This window comes from Erigeron canadensis, chromosome 7, assembly GCF_010389155.1.
Source record: "Erigeron canadensis isolate Cc75 chromosome 7, C_canadensis_v1, whole genome shotgun sequence".
Classification (NCBI taxonomy): Eukaryota; Viridiplantae; Streptophyta; class Magnoliopsida; order Asterales; family Asteraceae; genus Erigeron; species Erigeron canadensis.
Genome location: NC_057767.1, coordinates 34,247,854 through 34,269,403, shown reverse-complemented (window position 1 = coordinate 34,269,403; position 21,550 = coordinate 34,247,854). Strand labels below are relative to the sequence as shown.

Here is a 21,550-nt window from a genome sequence, read left to right as displayed (position 1 = left end):
AAGTCTTAGTTATGGTTTTAAAAGGTTTGGAAAGGTGTCGAATGTGTTATAAGTATTGAAGTGTGTCGTAATGAAGTTTTGGAAATTTTGGGCAGCATGTACCCACTACGCCACAGTTGGGGAGTTTTGGAATTGTTGGCCGCAGGAACCCACTGCGCTGCAGTGGGCAGGTGTAGCCCCACTGCGTCGCAGTGGGTAAACACTTATAAAAAAAATAAATAAATAAATTTCGTGTTTTCTTTTATCGAGTCCAGTCATTTCAAAATATCAATGTCGACTACATGACTAAGAATAAATTACTTATAACAAAATATTATAAATTGATACCTATAAATGTCGTATATTAGTATTCCAATACAATATTGATAATGTCGTCCAATTTAATAATATATTGGATTAGATTTTTATAAATTATAAATATTAAAATTCAATTAAATATTTAATATAAATACAATATGAACTCTAGATAACTATCCCAAACACAATAACAGATAACAATATACAACATCCTTATTTTAAACATAATAGGAATCACAGAAAATGGGACGATCAACAAAACACAATTTACAATAGAGGGTTAATTGAATACTAGATCCAAATTAATATGAACTCCATTCAATATTCATTCTATCTCTCAATAAAAAAGGTATAAAATTTTCCCCCTTTTTATATATTAGTTTTGCGTATTAATGTCTAAAGTTACAATCCGAACTATTATCTAATTATCATAGGATAGATGATTGAAAATAAACTTGTTCATGTTATGGGGTCATGATTAAAGACATATACTTGAATGTCAAGTACATGATCACAAGTATGTTTACATTATAATTCTTAATTATCATTCACAATAATATCACATTATGAGTTAACTGGTTTCAAAAAATTATATTATAAAGGAATTATTGTAGCATAGAATTGTGGAATGACTACGACAAATAATTTCATCAATATGTCTCAACTAATGATAACAATGACGAACATGTGATATTGTATTATAACTTACAAAGTATAACATTTAGAACCATATATCTTCAAAATTATAAGTTTTTATCTACTTAAATGTATGAATATATAATATTGATAATATCACAAGTCCCGTGTCCAGTGTTAGACACGGATTTAAAATCTATTATTCTTCTCAACTAAATTCAACCGACAACTATTATTCCGTTCGTCTTCTCAACTAAAATATATTAGCACCAAATTAGCTAGTTTATTTTAAAAATATTTACCATTATATATATGTTAAAACCTAAGGTATAATTTCAAAAAATTATTAGTATAGTTGGTGGCGGGTCCACCAACTCCCCGCCACCTCGTTCGTCTACTCTTCTTTTCTATAGTAATGAGCTTCTTGGAAGAGCCGTCAATAAGAGGGCATGCCAACGGTTTTCTTGTGGTGACGAGCTAAAACAAAGTGGTGACATTCCGTTGGGAGCTAAGAGGCATTATTCGAAAAAACAATCGGATCGATCTGACTATAAAATAGTTTGTTCAACTGCATGTTGATTGTTATTGTACAAGACCGGATGACAAGTGGTTTTTTGACTTTGAAGGTTTCTTTAATTCCCATTGGTCCGGAGGTTGACCAACCCCTCTTCTTTAGGGAACAATTGACTACTGTAGTTGTATATTTAGTTATTCATTCAAAAACCTAATTAATAGAGCACTTAATATAATTTTGGTGCTAAATCGATCGACCCAGACTTTCGTTAACTCATTTTATTCGTACAACTTAGATATATTCATACTACATTTTCTGTATAGTATTCATAACATCTATATATATTCTCGTACTAAATTTGCTTACGTAGGGATTAATATATATTTTTTGAAAAATAGTGGTGATTGGACTCAGCGTCATGCCTCTTCATCGTTCGGTTGAGATCGATCGACCACGTCACCAGCACAGTCAATCCGAGGGCATGACTGGCGGTGGAAGTACCGTTACTAGCTAAATGCTAAAGAAAACCCCCATGTTCCACTTCATTGGCAAAGACTTCCCAATATGTCTTTCAAAGGTTTTGAACCCGTGACCAATATTTGGCTGAAGACATAATGGGCATTAAATGTCCAGTTGGGCTAATATATATATATATATATATATATATATATATAAGAAAAAGTGAGTATGAGGTTGTTCCCCATCTAAAATATTTATTTGAAGTTTAAATAAATACATGGCCCCCCATAATTTTTATGATTATAAAAACCAAATGTGAGGGGTTCCTCATCTAAGCTTAGATGGAGGACAACCCCATATTCACTTCCCCCATATATATATATATGTGTGTGTGTGAAATTTATTTTATGACCAATTTTAGGACATGTGTTTTTTGTAACTTACACACCACCATGATTATTTTCGACCACCGCCATGATCATCTCCGACCACCACCATGATTTTTCGGCCACCGCGTCGCCGGAAAATCATGTATAAGTTAACTTACACATGTGTAAATTAACTTACACATGATTTTATGGTGGGCTCGTTGCCGAAAAGTTTTAGTGTTTTTACAAAAAAGTCTTGTATATCATAGTAGATGATGATGGTGGTGTGTAAGTTACAAAAAATACATGTTCTAATTGGTCCTAAAATAAGAGGTAGTCCTAAAATAACTCACCCATATATATATATATATATATATATAAACCTATATTAAACATCTTTCGGTCACTTCAGATTCATCTTTTTGGTTCTATCCAACCGGCCCGTTATTAATCAATAGGAAACGTCGTACATAAGATTTTAATTTCAAGATCACTCATTTTTTGGAACTAACTTTTTTTTTTAGAAAGTAAAATTTGAACATTTAAAATTAAACAATGGATGACGTATCTCTTGTTTGAATTTTGCAATATACGAGATTGGTAGAGTAACATATATACATATATAATCGTATGCATATATGCAATGTGAAATAATTAATGTAAAGTAAGTAACTGCTCAGTGCCACCCCTTCCGCGGCTTTTGAGCCCCAATACCTCGACGGTGTTTGGGGGAGGTTAAGATGTAGGCAGACCTTACCTCTACCTAAGTAGAGAGGTTGCGTCCAGTCTACCTAAATGGTAGAAAAGGTCCTCCAACCTTTGCATGGGATGAGGATCGAACCCATGACCTCTGTCTCCAGAGGCAATGGTGTTTACCACTGATCCAACCATGTTGTTGGATTATGTAAAATAATTAAAGAAACATAAAAAATTAAAAGATGAAACAAACGGATCCACAGATATACTTCAATTATATTCTACTTGTATATGTGCCTAAATATATTGATACATATACACTTTATTTAGCCAAGAGAAATCGAGGTAGTCCGCTAAGAGTTCTTCAAATCCCTTTAGGGACATAAAATAAAATTAAAAATTGCTTGTATATCACAAAAGACAATACACATTATTGTGTTACCTATATATCGGTCTTATGAAAAATAATCGATAAGTAATGGACCAAGAAGTCCAATTATTTGAATACTGTTGCCAGAAGTTTAATTCATGAATCATGACTTTATATATTGCTATTTATTCAAAATATTTAGTTAACAAAAGTAAAAAAAAAAAACAGTAAAGAATCTTTGAAGGTTATAGATCAAATTATTGTTGTTTTAACTTATGCATGCCTGCATGCATGAGTATATATCTAGCTACTTGCTTCTCCACCTTGAAGCATTGATGATTGAGTGAATGGATCAAGTGGTGGTGGCGTAGCGGCAGCATTGTGACGTCCGGCGACCTTTCTGCTGCCAACACAAGGGTTACCACCATTGCCTGTGGCGTTACATCCATTGCCGGGTGGTGGGACTGGACCTCTTGGTAAAGATGCTAATAGAAGATTTCCTCTCTTCATCCATGTTTCTTCAAATTCTCCATCCAAGAGTCTGCATGCTTCATTTGATCCAAAACTTAGTAGTAAAATTATAAGTGATGCCTTTATGGCCACACCAATAAACTGATGCTTCATTTTTTTTCCTTCTTCTTCTTTTAAGTTCTATGTTAGGGATCTCTTTTGTTAAGTTCAGTTGGATTTGATTAAAGAGATAAAGGATGAAAAAAAAGTGTAAAACTTTTGTTTTAGATTTCAATATTGGGGTTTAATTTTCTTTAGTTTGGGATGAATATTGAGTTTGAATTAAGGAGACAAAGAGTGGAATTATTTAGGATTTGATATTTGTGAAGGATAGAGAAACTTATTTATAAGCAAATCTAATGACCAAAAAGTATGACTTTGTCCTCATTCAAGTCTTTTTTTTTTCCCCTTCTATGTTCGAAGTATATCATAGGATGTATATTTGACTTTTACTAGACCATTACTTTTATTAACACATGATTAATACTCCCCCGTCCCATATTAAACGTCATATTTTGACATTTTGAATTTTTTTTTCAACTTTGACCGTAAATATTTTTACTTGTATTATGTAACATTTCATATAACATATATGAATTGATTGAGTTTAAAACGTACTTTTTATTGATATAACTTTCATCAACTAATATATAAAACAAACAAAAATATTTACGGTCAAAGTCGTAAGAAAAATACTTTGACCAATTAATATTTGGATAATTAAAATGAGATGGATGGAATATATAAACTTTATAAAATGTATTTTGATCCAACTTGATGTAACAATTATTACTGTATTTGATTAGTTTGTTATGTCTTTACTAACACCTAATCTTGATCTGCCATTGATTATAGGTAGGGATATTTGAAAATAGTTATAGTTATTAGATAAACAAATATTAAGGAAAAATAAACTTTGCATTACTTCAAAATCAGGAAGAAAAAAAAAAAAAATTCAAAGATTGAATGGGTCTCAAAGTAGGAAATGTATGCATCTTTACTTTAAAGTGCGGTCGTAATGTTTAATTTTAACATACACGGTATTATAACAAACTAAGAAGCTTTGTTTTTTATTGACTTGGTGGCTTATTTTAAAAAAGTTAAATAGATTGCGTTTTATACGGAGTATTATTGTATTTATTTCCAGATAATAACGAAAAGATTAATATATTTTGACTAGAGGTTTAGTTTTGAACTTTGAAGCTTGTACGCTGTGCAAAGTCTCCCTTAATTCAATAGTACTGTGAAGTAAGGGAGTTCCATACAAGGGGAGTTTGACTATGGGGAATGATATTTCCGTATCAATTATTATTCATTTGTAACAATATATATATATATATATATATATATAGTTATATATATTTTTTTATATATATAAATGTTATATATGCATGGTTAAAATACATGGAAAAATTCATAAAAAGATAACATTTTTATCTAAAATTCATAATAAAGGAACCTATTCAGTTTTCGTTAAAACGATCATATTTCAAAAAACTCGCAATAAAGAAAATGTCGTTAATTTTTAACGTCAACCCTTCGTTAAGTTACATAGTTATTGTCTGGCAAGGATCGTGTCGTATATACTCGAGCAGCATGGCTTGAATTCGGTCCTGCTTGATAATTTACGATGAGCACCCTTTCAAATAAGTTACGTACATATGACTTAAGACTTGTTTTCTGTTCTTCCAATTCCTATAATCGAGGAGAAGTCATCCATTAATTTATTCAAGTTTCCATTACCCAAGTTTGAATATAATATGCATTGAATATATACTCCGTATTTGAATTCATCAAAATAACTAATACGGTACCCGCGTAATGCGACGGATGTATCGGGGATGACAGTCTGTAGTAGCGGTGATTGGTGACGATAGTGACGACAATTGGTTATGGTGGCGGCGTTGAATGATGTACGTTTATGTAAATGTAATTAATATAATAATATAGAAGTAGTAGTGTAGATATTTTAGATGGGGATTCCCTCAAGTTACCTAACATGATTACATGTTAGGGTAATCTTGACCCTTAGATAAAAATTAAGGGTTAATATTCAAAGATATCTTTAAATCTTGACCTTTGATTTCATTCAGGAGTCAAGATTTTCTGAACTTGAAACAAGTTGGGAAATTACTTGAGAAAATCCCATTCTAGATTTATTATAAGATAAGGGTTTGAGGTGTAAGTTAATAAATAAAATTTATAATGTAATTGATAAGATAAGAGTTTGTGGTGTAAATTAATTTATTTAGTATAAATTGGACAATTTTTATAACTCAATCCCAAAAGAAAAAATGAATTAACAATAAAATGGTCATTTTTAATTGAAACATTTTCTAACTTTTCTAACATATGGAAATAAATTTTTATAGTATAGATATCGATACCATGAAACATATATCCCTTTTTTTTTTTACCATGAAGCATATATTCCTTTTTTTTCTTCCATTTAATCTTAAAAGCGTGTTATAAAATCATACTACTTTAATTATTAGGACATATATATAATCAAGACAATTTTCATGCTCGAAGCAATTCAGGTAATATTATTCAAGGTGACTAGCAAAAGGATTTAAAATGAATTTGATAATATATCGATTAGATCACGTAGACCTAGATTAAAAAATTTGTCCTTATCAAATAACCTGAATAAATTAGAAAAATCAACTTCATTTTATTACTTATTGTTAAGTGGTTATAATTAAAATTAATTCCGCACCATAGTCCATACTAGATTTTAGACCCGTGTCCAACACTGGACACAGGGTTTACAACATTATTAATATTAAATTTTCATATATAAAACTCGCTTTTGATTTTTAAGTTAAAGATATATGTAAATTGTTTTAATTCAAATATAGTTATGAAATAAAAAGCAAAATAATGAGATAAATGGACATTAGAAGCATATATTTCTCTTGTATAGTGATTGCTATTGTGTTTAAGATAAAATGTTGTATATCGATCTATGTTTTACGATTTGTATTATGTTTAGGGTAGGATCTATTGTTTATATTAGATATTAAATTAAATAATTATATCTACAAATATCTATATAATGTATATTTATTTAATTAAATATTGTGTAAGGAACCAATATGGATTAGGATACACATGGTAAGTATAAATTTTTTATTTTTAATATTTTCTAATAATGTGATATTTATCTTAAGGTTTTTAAATTTTAATAGCATCATGGTCGACATTTATATGTGTTTATTTTTTTATATATATAATAATAAAAAGTCAATAAAAGTTAAAATTAAAAATTTAAAGAAATTGATAAATATGATTGGTCGATAAGTTATTAGAGCAACTGTGTTTTAGTATAATAAAATATACCTAACAACATTTTAAATTTATGGGATTAATGACCTAAAATAATAATCTAAGTTATTTTTAACTTTTTGTTTTATGTTTAAATTAAGTAACAATCTTTTAAAATTCATTTTCATATACCTCGCATATTGAAAAGTCGATCTATAGCGAAACTTTGCCACCAAAGAAAGCTAGTGCTACATATGATATGTTACTAGATTTTAGACCCGTGTTCAACACTGGACACAAGATTTACGATATTAACAATATTATATTTTCATACATTTAAGTCATAAAAGCTTACAATTTTAAAAAAACACGGTTCTAAGTGTTATATTTTTGCAAGTTGTAGTACAATAATCATAGGTTCCTCACTGTCATTATTAGCCTAGACATATTGATGGAATTTGTTTGTCGTAGTCATTCCACAAAGACACATGCTATATATAATAATTTCTCCATTATAATATATTTTGAAACAGATGTACTCATAATGTGATATTATTAGGAAAAATAATTAAGAATTAAAATATAAACATATTTGTGATCCCGAACTTGACATTCAAGTATATGTATTTAATCATGATGCGCGTTCATAACACGCATATGTTTATTTTCAATCACTTGTTATATGATAATATGATAACAATTAAGATTGTTTTTGTATTCTTTGATAACAATTAGGACTCTTCTAATATTTGTTAATAAGTCATTAGGTTTTCAAATAAATTTTTTGTAGAAAATATTACATATGTTAAATTTTTTTTATTTAATTAAATGATTGTAAATTTTAAAAATTTTTCTCAAGTTGATGGCTAAAAATAAATATAAATTAAGTATTCAGGGCTAAAAAGTGTAAATTATTGATGAAAAACAAAAAAGTGTAAATTAATTAGACTTTTTCTACAAATTAATATAAATATTAATATAATAATATATTTAGATAAGGATTATTAGGATTTTAATTTGTAGTTTATCTAAATGATGACATCATCAAAAATTAATTTAATGAAATCAAACGATGTGATTGGTTAACTAGTCATTAGTTCAACTGTCTTATATTATATATTAAGATAAGATTATCAAAACCCATAAATCAATTATCTATAAATATGAAATATCGATGGATAAATAACTTTTTTTTTGACAATTAAAGTCTACTAGCTAATCAACCCGGGTGACTACCCGAGTATAAGTAGCAAAATATAAATAAAAATTCTATATTTGAAATTCATAGGCGGACCTACATTAAACCTAGGGGTAGCCCGGACTACGGGTCCGCTAGATCCATGTAGAGTATTTTTTTTTTTGAAAAGCAATATATTATTCATTGGTGCTACGGGTCAAACAAATATGGGATACCCGTAAATGTAACTAATTCAAAACTTTCAAAATATTATTCTAATAATAAACTCATAAAGACGTACTTGTGCATTAAATGATAAATGAAAACTATCGAAAGTGCCAAAAACTCTTAACAATCATTAAAAATAGGCAAAAATCCTAAAAAACCGTTACAATTTAGTCGGTATCATTATTTTACGGCGACATAAGGCCAACAATAAAATTTTTGTGCTACTCGTCCCTACAAATCCTGGGTCCGCCACTTATTTGAATACTCTTAAACGAATTACTCGTACAATTTTTATGTCTCACATTTTCATACTCGGATTGGTCCATCAGGTAATAAATAGTTACTCCCACTAAAATCATTAGCCCATGCTAATAACTTAAAAATTGTAACTATGTTTGTTCAACCAACTACAATATTTATTCAATTCAAATGTAATGAAGATACAATAGTTTTATGTGCGACTTGAACATTCATCAAGACAATGGAAACCGAAACAATAGCCAAACAATAATGTGAAAATTTAAACACTTAAAAAAAACATCAACATGAATAATATGAAACATGTGAGTTATGGTCATGAGAAGTACTTGTGGGAAGAACAACCATTATCGTAGGCTAATTAGATCATTGCTTCAAAGATAGCCCCTCGTAGTTTGTCTAAACGACTAAACATGACAACAATAATAGTGTATATGATGTACTAAAACGATAAATATCAAAGAGGTTTTGCTCATAGTTAATTAGTCTCTCTAACTGATATTTGGTCCTAAAGAGTAAGCATGTATATCGTCAATTTCAGCCTATGGCATTGTAAATCGACATTATCTCATATTGTTATTACACTACTAAGAAGGTTTAATATGTGTGTCGAAATATCTTCTTGCAAATAGCCAAAGGCAATAGTTGAATTTAAGATATCAACACTTCAACCGCGTAAGATTATGTAGCCATATGAATAAGTTTTTATATTGCATATCAAAAACTTCAATTAGGAAGATGGTTATGTCCATTATTATTAGTGAATCATAAAAGTGACAGTAGTATAAAAATAGCTCTATTTTTGGTAGCAAGTTAGCAATGTTGCTAAACGAAAAGAAAACATTTAATAGGTTGTGAAGTATTCAAGTTGATGATAAAAACAAAAGGAAACTCTTTTGTAAAATACATATATTAGCATCGAATTCAATATATACATATACATATTATATCTATATTACTATATAAAAATTATGCACCCTTGTTGAAAAGTTAGAAAAAGAAGAGATGCAAAATGACCATTATACCCTTCATGAAATAGTTTACATAATTGGTCCTTAATGTCTAAAACATCCCCACTACCTTTTTAGATCAATTACCTTTACATCAATTACATTTATATTAACCTACAACACCCGCCACCGCCACCCGACACCGCCACCGCCACCGCCACCACCACCACCTATAGTCGCGACTCGTTCTATCACCACCTGTAGCTGACACCACTGACCGCCGTCATGACTACCACCCCCGCATTGCGCGTGCACCATAAGTTAAATTGTTTGAATAATGGTACAAAATACCTCTTTACATGGTTAATTTAAGTATAGCTTTAGTATATGTCCTAATAACATACTTAATTATTTGTGTAAAACTTATCACAAATTCATAACCAATGATACGTTCCAACGGTTTAGCTCTTGTAAGTTGCTTCTCCCTATTTCCACTATATAAAGATACATCTTGTTAACATGAAGTATATTGACATGTCAAATTTTTTGAGAGTCAATTTTACTCGTATATCAAAAGCTACCTTTTGATGTGCTTCTATATTTGTACTTTTCAGAAACTTCCCTCAAGTTTTTGAAGCAATGATCTAATTAGCCTACAATAGTGAGTGATGTTAATCACCAACAAACCGTTTTTTTTTTCTTTCCATATTTTTATAAAACTAAATACATACAAGAAATTCAAAAAAAAAAAAAATCTAAATTGAATTATGAAGGATAATGAAATGGTTTAAACATCAAATATATTTGTTAATCGGATTACAATTTAAAAAATCAATTTTTTTCCCAAAAATAAAACCTAAATGCAAAAAAAAAAACTTAAATTAAAATTAGGGATATCCATTGGAAGTTTAATTGTTTCACAGTCTTGATCTGAAAAAAACTTGTAAATAAAACTTTTAATGTATCCAAAGAAGATAGATTGAAGTCGTATGCAGAGGCGGTACTAGGAAAAAATTCTAAAGGGGACAAACTTAGAAAAATTATGAAAAATAAATCTAAAAGGGGGCAAAATGTTAAAAACCTATAAAAGTTTTTTAAAATTTTATGAAAACTTTAAAAATACATGACAAAAGTTAAATTTGGAGGGGGGCATTGGACCCCTTGTCCCCTTTTAATACCGCCCCTGGTCACATGCGTGAGATAATATATCCATGGATGGGGATGAAGAAGCTTGCAAGTTTAATTTACTTTTCACAATAATTTTATCATAGAAATAAGAATTTAATCTTCGTTAGAAAAGGTGGATTAAGAAAATGTTATATTGTTTGACAACATGGAGTTTTGGATATTAAATGAAAAAAAAAAAAAAGAAACAGATAGTTTTGGAAATAAAGGGGCTACCTGCCACATGGTAATTTATAAATCCATATTAAATGTCTAATTTTGACTTGTCAAGTTTTCAACTTTAAACTTTGACCGTAAAAATATTTTTCTATATTATATATATAAAACTCTATATAAACTATATATACAGATTGAGTTTTCAATGTACTTTTCATTAATATAATTTTTATGAATTATTATATAACACAAATAAAGATATTTATGGTTAAAGTTACAAGTAAAAGACTGACAAGTCAAAATTGGTCATTTAATATAAAACGGAAGGATTACTTGTTTTGGGATCCTCTTTTATTAAAAAGGGAAATGATATATTCATAAAAGCTCCCGCAAAAACGCAGGCAGCTAAACAATATCTATATTATTATATAAAAATTATACCCTTATGTTGAAAAGTTTATAATTTTGAGACATAAGAAATTACCATTTTACCCTTAATTAATTAATTAACTTATATAATCATTCCATAATCTTTTAAAAGATTTTCACTATCCCTAAAAATCAAACATCTTTATATCAATTACCAACACCACTTGACGCCGACGCCACCATATCACAACTAATGTCAACGCCGCCGTATTGCGCGGGTACTATGCTCGTAGTACTTCAAGAGAACAAATCTATACAATGTTATCAAAGACGACAAAATAATGAGAACATTAAAAAGAAAGGGTAGCTTTTAGTGTATACGTAGCAAGTACGTGTTACGAGGTGAAACATCCCTCGTATTACTCACCATTACACATACAATGCATTCACATGTTTTTCCCTGTGTTACCATTTATATTCTTGGTCCCACATTTCAATTATTCATCCCTACAACCATCCAAAAAACACATATCCAAACAAATCATCAAAAAAAATCACGACATTTTTAGCATAACACAAATGTTAAATACATCCAAAATCTTTGATGTGCGTCATGTAGCAATGTTTCATTGGAACTTATAGCTCATGTGTTTGATAACAATTAGGCTATCTCCAATACTAAGGACATCCGTCCTTGAACTGTCACATCATATCCTTACAAATGCTTATATATCCTTATAAATCCTTAAAATCCTATAATTGTATCTTCAACCATACAAACATCCTTACATATCCTTTAATTCCACTAAAAACAAAAAAAATATAAGTAAGGGCACCTAAGGGCATGCCCTAAGGGCATGCATAAAAAAATCTTTAGTTTTGGACAAGCTTCAACCGTAAAGGATATCCAAGGGCACCTAAGGATACCCAAGGGCGCCCAAAAACATACTTCATTGTGTTGTTGCTCAATCAGCTTGATTTACCTCTCACATGTTGGACCTACCGCCTAGGACGGTCTAGCATGAGCCGATCAAGATTTCCAGAAATAAACGTCTACAATAACAATAATTTAGTTTGAACATTATTATTTGTACATGATATTTCTACCTATATACCTCTTATGATGATTGATGACATATTACATATAAAAATAATGTAGATAGAGCTTTCGGATGTTTGTTTGAGTTGGTTAATGGGTATAGCAATTTTACCGTTTCAAAAAGAAGAGGTCATGTGTTCTAACCCTTGTGGTCTACAACACTTTATCACCTTGTTGTTTAATCAACTTGATTTACCTCTCACGTGTTGGGCCTACTGCCCAAGACAGTCTAGCATGAGCGTTCAAGATTTTCAAAAATATACGTCAATAAGGCTATCTCTAATGCAAGGGCGTCTTTGAGCTGCCACATCATATCCTTACAAATCCTTATACATCCTTACAAATCCTTCAAATCTTATAATTTTATTTCCAACTATACAAATATCCTCACATATCCTTTTACCTCCACTAAAAACAAAAATATAATAGATAAGGACAAGTAAGGCATGCCCTTAGGTAAGAACTTCCTTCAAAAAATCCTTAGTTTTGGATAAACTTTAATGACAAAGGATATCCAATGGCACCTAAGTGCACCCCATTGGAGATAGTCTAATAATATTGTGGGGAGAGTTGTGACATTGAAGAGAGTGAGGGAGAATCCCAAGAGAGAGTATATGATAACAACTAAAATAAATGGCAATATTAAAGGAAATCACAAGATACTAGCCTACTTGCATTACTCTGAAACCAAAACTAAAACATCAACAAAAAAAAGGCCATATTTCAGGTGAAAGTATTAAGTCTTTTTACTTACAAAAAAAAACTATTTAAAAACTTGTTGCAGAACACAGCAGTAGAAAGTGCAGATCACAGATACAAACATGCAGCAACAAATCATGCATAATATGCAACAGCAACAGCATCAGCATCATAACCAGCATCCAGGTGCCTTTAGCACAAGTAGTATAACTACTGATCACATCCAACAGGTTCTTTCCTTTTTTATCTTACTTTATCAACTATAGAGATATGACCGTCTACATTTTATCTCCTGGACGTATCTCATGAGATTGGCTATTGTTTCCTTTTGTCAAATTTCAAAGTCAACTAAACAAAAGACTTATCTTAGCCCTGACAAAGTCTGCTACATATTTTGCAGTATTTGGATGAAAACAAGGCACTGATTTTGAATATATTGGAGAATCAGAATAATGGGAAGTTTACTGAATGTGCAGAGTAAGTTTACTTTCACATTATATGTATACTCCCATATGTATTTCAGTTTATTAGTTATGTATTAGTATAATACTCCGTAGTATATTTGAATTATGGTTTTGTCTTTAACGGGTCAAATAAATTTTTTAACCTTATAATAGAACGGATCGAAAGTCATTTACAATATAATTTAAAGTTTACAGCTTCCTACACCATTTGTAGCACTAACTTCATTAATAATCAAGTTTAGTTCATGAACTGTTTTAATTAGAATCAATAATTTTCGGTGCAAATTTTTTTGACTCGTTACACACATGCATGGCTCATTGTGCAAACTTTTCCAACCGTTGTAGCCTACTAATGGACCCTTGACCTAGTTGGTATTCAAGATGACCCATTAATCAAGAGGTAGCGGGTTATGGTCCCATGATCGACAAGATATTTTCCTTTCTAAAGATACTATATTAATAAAACAAAAGTATAGACTACTACATGCAAAAGTTTGTGAAACAATACTGTTTTTTGTCCAGAAACCAAACAAGGCTTCAAAATAACCTCATGTACTTGGCAGCAATAGCTGACTGTCAACCAAAACAATCTCCCATTCATCTTCAGGTAATGATCTGAAACTTCTAATACACAAAATACTGGTGAGCTAATTTTGCTGATACTTAAAATTAAATGCAGCCATATATGAACACAATTCAGCAACAGCAACTGCAAACACAATATATGGTCCCACAGTCACATATGATGGCTCAATCACATACACAATTTGCTCAGCAGCCGGCCTATATACAACATGCGTTACAGGGCCAGTTTGGTATTGGCTTGACTGGAACCAGTGGGACAGGAGCGGAAGTTGAAGCTTCTCGAGCTTTTCCTGACTTCGGCCAACTTGTATTCGGGGAAAGCTCACAAGGGGTAAGTAGACCAGTAAGCCACTTAATAAATAAAGAGAACAGAAGCCCTAGTTCTGTTGATGGAGGCAGCCCACAAAAGAAAGGTAAACTCAATAGAGCAGAAACTTGATATAGGTTCGATGTAAGAGTTTGTGGTTAGGCCAGAGAGTTTTGACCTCAGTTGACTTTTAGTGCTGCTTTGACATCAGTCGACTTTTTTAGGTGTCATGCCAGCTCTATCTGGTTTATGTTGTAATAAGACTGCCTAAAGAATGTGATTTCAGATATGTAGTGTTTTGTTGGTGTTATTGGTTGTCATTTCTAGCATAAGTGACATAATGGGTGGGTCAACAAGTTACATAACATGTTATATCAGGTTATTTAATGGGTCAAGGGTGTCTGGTTGACAAGGAAAAAATTGGTCGAATATTCCTATTATTTCATAAATAATTAGTGTCACAAATATGATTACGAACACTGGATTTGTTTCAATACAACCCAATATTTTGACATAATATTGTTTAGAAGATTTTTGCACAGAAAATACCTTTTGCCCCCAATGCCCCCCTTCCAGTCTGTTTGACGTCTGGAAGCAATTCTTTATCACCTTGCTTTTTCACTCATTTGATCCATTAAAGATTAAACATGACATAAATCAACTCAATCTATAAGCAAATGGGTCAAAGATGTCATCCCTGTGTTTTATAGGGTTCCTGGCTGTTGCTAGCATAAATACGTGCAGCAGACAACTGACGAGAACTGAAGCTGTCTACATGCTAAAGTGAAGAAAATAAAATGGACCCTCCGTAAAAAAAAATACTACAAAGTAAAGTAACGCACAAACTTGTTTATTTTTCTTATATACAATAATAACCCTGAAATACATACATTTTTTAGGATGGTAAATGGATGGTGGTATCAATATCAATAAGCATGCTATACAATAAAACTTTACAACAATATAAGGCTACTACTACTCTTGCTTCAGGCGCATCAAAGATATAATCCAGTTTAGAGACGAATAGTGCACATAACTGCGGTTTTGAAATCTATAGGTTGCTGAACTGGTGGTTTGGTGATTAGGGTCCTCCATATCTTGTAACCAGGATGGTATATTTGTAGGAAGAGAGACGTTAACCTCTTATGTCGTCTCAACCTTCGGTTCTCTACCGAACCATTTCCATTGTGACAGGCCAAAACAAGTAGCTCACCATTTAGAGCAACAAACCCCACCGCTGACTCATCTATAGCTCTTTTTGGCAAGGTAGTTTCCTTCCACCAGCGATTTGAAGTCATTTCATACCTGTCACCATAATGGAATTCGTAAATAAGCTTGTCAATAGACTTCAATTGTGATACAACAATTCATGCTCCAAGTCATTCCAAAAACTTGATGCTCCACAGGGGATGAAAGTAGTAGCATCTAAAGGTGACAATCTGAAGTCATTTACTTACAAATGGATTAATGGTGATTGTGATTGTGTCGTATTTAATCGCCAATGGATTTTCAATTACCAAAATAGGTGTCTTCGGTGAACGCCATCCAGCCCTTGCTGAAATGACGCGTTACAAGATAAAACCAACTACCTAACCACCCATATTGCCACCTCTAGTAACATCAATTGTGTTAAACACATATGTCCAAATATAGCAGTTGACATCTCTAAGCAGGTAGCTCAGGAATCTGTAAAGCAGGGATCAACACAAGAACACACCTACTCATGCATGTACAGATTTCTGTATTTATTTAAAGAAATAGTATAAAAAGTTGATGGTGATATAAAAACACTGTTAAAAATCAACGCGGGCTTTAATGAAACCCTAGAAGAGCCACTTCCTCAACTAAAAAGTACATAGCATGTCAAATATAGGTGTTCATAGTGATAGCTCTACTGATGCATAAGGACATGGCGAAAAGCTAGAAACAGTACAAACAAATGACAAAACACACCTTGTGAAAATAGATTTTACCGGTGTATACAAGGTTGAGATAATTTATATTTTCATGAATGCTAAATACGAATTGGCCATGTGTGCTTTGGGAAGTAAATCATTCACATTGTCTGTACACCAAGGCTTAGAATTATTATGCAAACCCAAAACATCTGTCAGGAACTGTCAATATAGCAGTATAGCTACATTAAACGCCAGTCTAGAAAGAATTTTATGTAGGAAGGAGTTTAAGGGGGGGCTTTGTTTATTTAAGATATAGTAAAGATCACGGGAATATGAAGGAATGGACCTGAGCATCATCATTGCATTAGGCATTAGCAATGCTATAAAAAACATCAGGACCAGCAACTCAGCAAGGAAAAAGCGTTGATTAGCAACATCAAACCTTAACTTTTCACTTTATCTAAGCCATGAAGTACTGTAGTAATTTTCTTAGATAGCTCGGTACTACTTACTGCAAGGTGGGTGGGTGGTCGGGGTGGGTGGTAAAACTTTGAGAAATAAAAGAAAATTGTGTAAGAAGAAACCATTAGCAACATCAAACGTTAACTTTTCACTTTATCTAAGGCGTAAGTCAAAATGGTTTCTTCTTGTTAATGTAGTATTCTTGTTCAGACTTATGTAGAGATGAGAGGAATGTTAACAACTGGAAGGAAATAATAATAATCACCACAAAGCAAATGCTAAAAGGGAGAGGTGAAGTGAAAAAGCGGGTAAAAACTTCTTCACTTCCCTCAAATTTGTGTGTAATAGAGTATTTACCTCCAACTGAACACCCCTAAGACATGAAAGGCTAGGCTCGATCTTAAAAGAACTCCACTTGAACTATTATCGAACTTTTAGACCCTTATACATGTGTAAGCACCAGTAAATATTTAACTAGGATGCTAAGAAGGGAAGCTTCTATAGGGTTTCTACATATGGAAAATAAGTCAAACTTGTTCAATTCGAAGTTCATCCATTTTTCAGATCAAAATTTGCTTATCCGAACACAGTTTCTAATGAATATTTTCCAGCTGTTTGAGCTCTTAAAGTCAAGCCATATAGAGAAATGCCTAAGATTTGGCAACAGATATTAAAAAATAGATATATTATATAACGTTTTAATTTCAGGAGAACACCATGGTTGCACATTCATAAGCTTTGACATAAACATGATACCTCACAAAAGATCTAAATCTATATTTACTTAATGAGTAATGCTTTGCACCTACACAATCCACAACGTAAATAGCCCAGAATCGACAAACCCAAGGAGTCATTTCAAATCTACAAACAGCATATTTTTAGGGACAGAGAAGCCAATACCTATGTATATATCTTTCAATAAATACGCCTTAAAACCATTAGGCAAAACTCAAAGGACACAGTTTCCAGTTCAACAAATAATTCAATACCGAAGAAGAATCATCCAAGCTACCATGCTTCATTTGACCTCACGATAGATGCATATAATAGTATGAAAACAAATCTATTTACAATGCATATAACCTTTCAATATGATGTACAAGATCCGTAAGCAATTAAAAGTTTTACCTGAATATCTCATTCTTATCGAGCATGAAAATTCCAGGAAAACCACCATTTGCATCCTCAACGACTGCAATTCTTCCAAGCTGGCTTCTGTCCCCTTCTTCCCACATGTCCCCAACCTCTCTCCAACTTCCAAACCCACCGTTCTTCAACGGCATCACAACCGCATTCTTATAATAGTCGTCCACTGGAAAAACACCCATAATCGTCCTCGACTCACCATACCCACCCATAACCCAAAACTCATTCCCCACTATAAACCCAACACACCCTGCCCGAAACCGAGGCAACCCATCCAACGCAACCCATTCATTCCTCCCAATATCAAACATCTCCGCATCACTCATCCTACTCCCCGCAGCACCAAACAACGCATGTCTCGACCCACCACCAGCCACCACAATCCTACCTCTCCCATCCACCGCAGCACACGCAAAGCTCCCACGTGCCGCTATCATCGACGGCATCACATCCCAACTCCTTTTCACAAAATCATACCTATAAACCGCGTCAGACGGCGACGGCCGGTCCAACGGAAACGACCGCGTATCAAAAACCGACCCGCCAATCACATACAAACTACTCCCATACGAAATTGACACAAAATTACACAAACCATACACATGAGGATTACAAGGCATAGGCGGAATACAACACCACGCACCATTCTCGCAATCGAAAACATACGGTGAAGAAACTAATGGATCTTGTGGAAAAATACACAACAAATGAGACACTTTACTATCCGGAACAAGTTTACGACGAATCGAGTGTACGATTTTAGACGAAAAAAACTGTTTCCATGACTTAGAAATAGACTTTAACTTGTCATGATAACAATAAGGAATATAAGCAAGAATTAAAGCAGCTAAATCATGTGGAAGACCAGGAATCAGAGTTAAACTTAGGGTTAGGGTTTGTAATTGAAGTTGTGTATCTTTTAATTCAGATGAATTAGGCATTTCAAATCATATTAAATCATATATATATGTATGATTATATATATATACAAATTGTAATATCTATCTATTGATTATATATACGTCTATGACTCTATGTATATAATTGGGGGAAAGAATTGATGAAATGTATAGATATAGAAAGCTAAAATAAATTGATGTGGAAGAAATTGATGGTTAGATATACCTAATAATGATAGAGATTAGGAGGAACGGCCGCCGGTGGTTTACGGTGCCGGAGTGGTAAAAGTAGTGGCCGTCGGTCAGTCGGTGGGTGGTTGACGGAGGCGGTGTTGGTGGTTGTATTTTTCCTTCCCCTTTTTTTTTTGGCGGGTAGAGGTTACCGGGTAAGAGAGTTGTTATCTTATTTATTTTGCTTTTTGACTTTGATGTTTTGGAAATAAACTTTTTCAAACTTATATTCATGGACATGTTTAAATTATAAAGTTGTACATATACGAATATAAAAAAGTAAATGTATTACAAAGGTCACATACGGACTCAAACATATTCAACAAAGTATTGCGTATTCTCATAAAATAAAATGAACAAAACATGCATAATTTCAACTGATTAATGCAGAGGCGAAAACAGGGTTTATGATCGACAGAAGCCGCGACGAAAAATTTGTAGTAACATTATTTAAACATATTCATAACAACACTTATAATATAATCTTAGCTATATATTGAAAACTTATCATTAAAAGGGTTATATTAAAAATTTTGAAAAGTATAAGGGTGTAAAATGAAAATCAACACAAGAACAAATACAACATTTACTATATTGCTACATCACCCATGCACACCCAGTCACCCACCAACCAATTACCTCTTTCATCTTTATCAGTCATCTTCCTCAGGTAACTTATTTTGATTTCAATAGATTTGATTTTCACTATTTATTTACACATTGGAGGGGATTAAACTATATAAAACTCGATAAATCAACTACTAGACAACAAAAAAGCCAGTCGTATTAGTGCTATTGGGGGAGGCTTGACCCCCCCCCCCCCCCCCCCCCTCTTCGCCACTAAGCTCATGTAAAGCAAAATATTGAATATATGATCATGTCACAATACAAAATAACAATTATAAAATTAAAACTGATAAATATAATGTTTATGTAACATCTTTTCTATCCAACATTTTACAACTATACATACCATATCAAAGCTTTTATTTTTAACCACTTCTATAAAAATTTCTCTTATGAATAAGTAAGTTCAATATGTTGTAAAAACTTAACATCAACTTGAGTTTGTTTTCAAATAAAAGAAATAAAACAATATTAGTAAATGAAAAGGAAAAAAGTTCTAATTTATTCTTTCAAAATAATCTAAAAAGTAAAAACTAAAATGATTTTGAACCAACTTCATTCAAATCTTTCATCATTTTTATTTATTTTTAAAATAATCCAAAAATTAGAAAAGGTTCCTTCATTCGATTATTAATTTATGAAAAATACCGCCCCTGAATTAATTTTTAATGTGTGACAATTCTATTGTTCCCCGCCAAAATCCATGACATCTCATAAAAATCCCACAAATCAAATCCAACTAAACTAAATTAAAAAAAAAAAAAAGAAAAAAAGAAATCCGTGAAATTCTACAGCGGCTCCGAATCTATTGCGGTTTCTTAGAACAAAAATATATCACCTGATCTCAATTCAAAACCGGCTCAATCCATTTCCGGTTCACTCATTCACACACATCATCGCAGAATTTCATTTATTTATTTTCATTATTTTTATAATTATTATCATCGATTACATATCAAAGCGAATTGCAGAAATCGAGTATCCAAAAGAATATATTTGTATATATACATTTGTTTATTTTAGGGAATTAGGTTTATTTTCGACGCCGAAATGTTTATAGGAATTTAAAGGATTATAATGTGTTAGGGTTTTATTAGGTCACGATTTAAAGTTTACTCCACTCACTTTGTTATAAGTTAAATTTAAAATAATTAGGTTTATGATATCGGCATCGAAAACTTGATGGAAGAGCTTGAAGTGCTGGAACTTTAATCTTTTTTTATACATAAATGGTATGTATATATAATTTTTGTTTATATTATAATAATATCATGTTATAACAAGGGTTAAGCACACCGAAATGTATCAAACTTGTGGCGTTGTTGATATCGTGTGAATCAAATTTCCGACTCTCTATTGTGTGTATTAGACCTTTTTTTTTATGGTTGTATGTATCTAGGTTGTTTAAGTTGTAAACCGATGATATGGCAGATGACGTGGCAACTGCCATGTTAGCAAAAACACGTTTGATACACATTATTGAAAAATGGAACTAGTTTGATATGTTTTGATGCACTTGGTTATAAACTTAGATCCGGAAAGATAGTGATCTCTATAGGCATGATAAATTGATAATTCAGCAAATGTAATGGACTAATGGTATACCAAGTAAATTGTTTTAAGGCTGATACTTTCTAAGAAGAAACCCGTCAGTATGTTGTAGCGTATAGAGTTGGTCATGATTCTCTGC

General features: G+C 31.9%; 2 protein-coding genes across 2 annotated transcripts; one reads left to right on the top strand and one right to left on the bottom strand.

Annotated features, from left to right (window-relative positions):
• The first annotated feature begins 13,305 nt into the window (after window positions 1-13,305).
• On the top strand, window positions 13,306-14,879 carry LOC122607373 (GRF1-interacting factor 1-like). Its single transcript, XM_043780336.1, has 4 exons — window positions 13,306-13,468; window positions 13,639-13,715; window positions 14,225-14,309; window positions 14,382-14,879. Exons 1-4 carry the CDS (start codon window positions 13,361-13,363, stop codon window positions 14,724-14,726), a joined length of 615 nt encoding a protein of 204 aa, XP_043636271.1. The 5' UTR covers window positions 13,306-13,360; the 3' UTR covers window positions 14,727-14,879.
• A 549-nt stretch (window positions 14,880-15,428) lies between these two features.
• Window positions 15,429-19,410, bottom strand: LOC122607372 (F-box/kelch-repeat protein OR23-like). The gene is made up of 2 exons (XM_043780335.1): window positions 18,086-19,410; window positions 15,429-15,899 (listed from the first exon to the last, which is right to left on the bottom strand). The coding sequence occupies exons 1-2, from the start codon at window positions 19,042-19,044 to the stop codon at window positions 15,608-15,610; spliced, it is 1,251 nt and encodes a 416-aa protein (XP_043636270.1). The 5' UTR covers window positions 19,045-19,410; the 3' UTR covers window positions 15,429-15,607.
• Window positions 19,411-21,550: the final 2,140 nt, after the last annotated feature.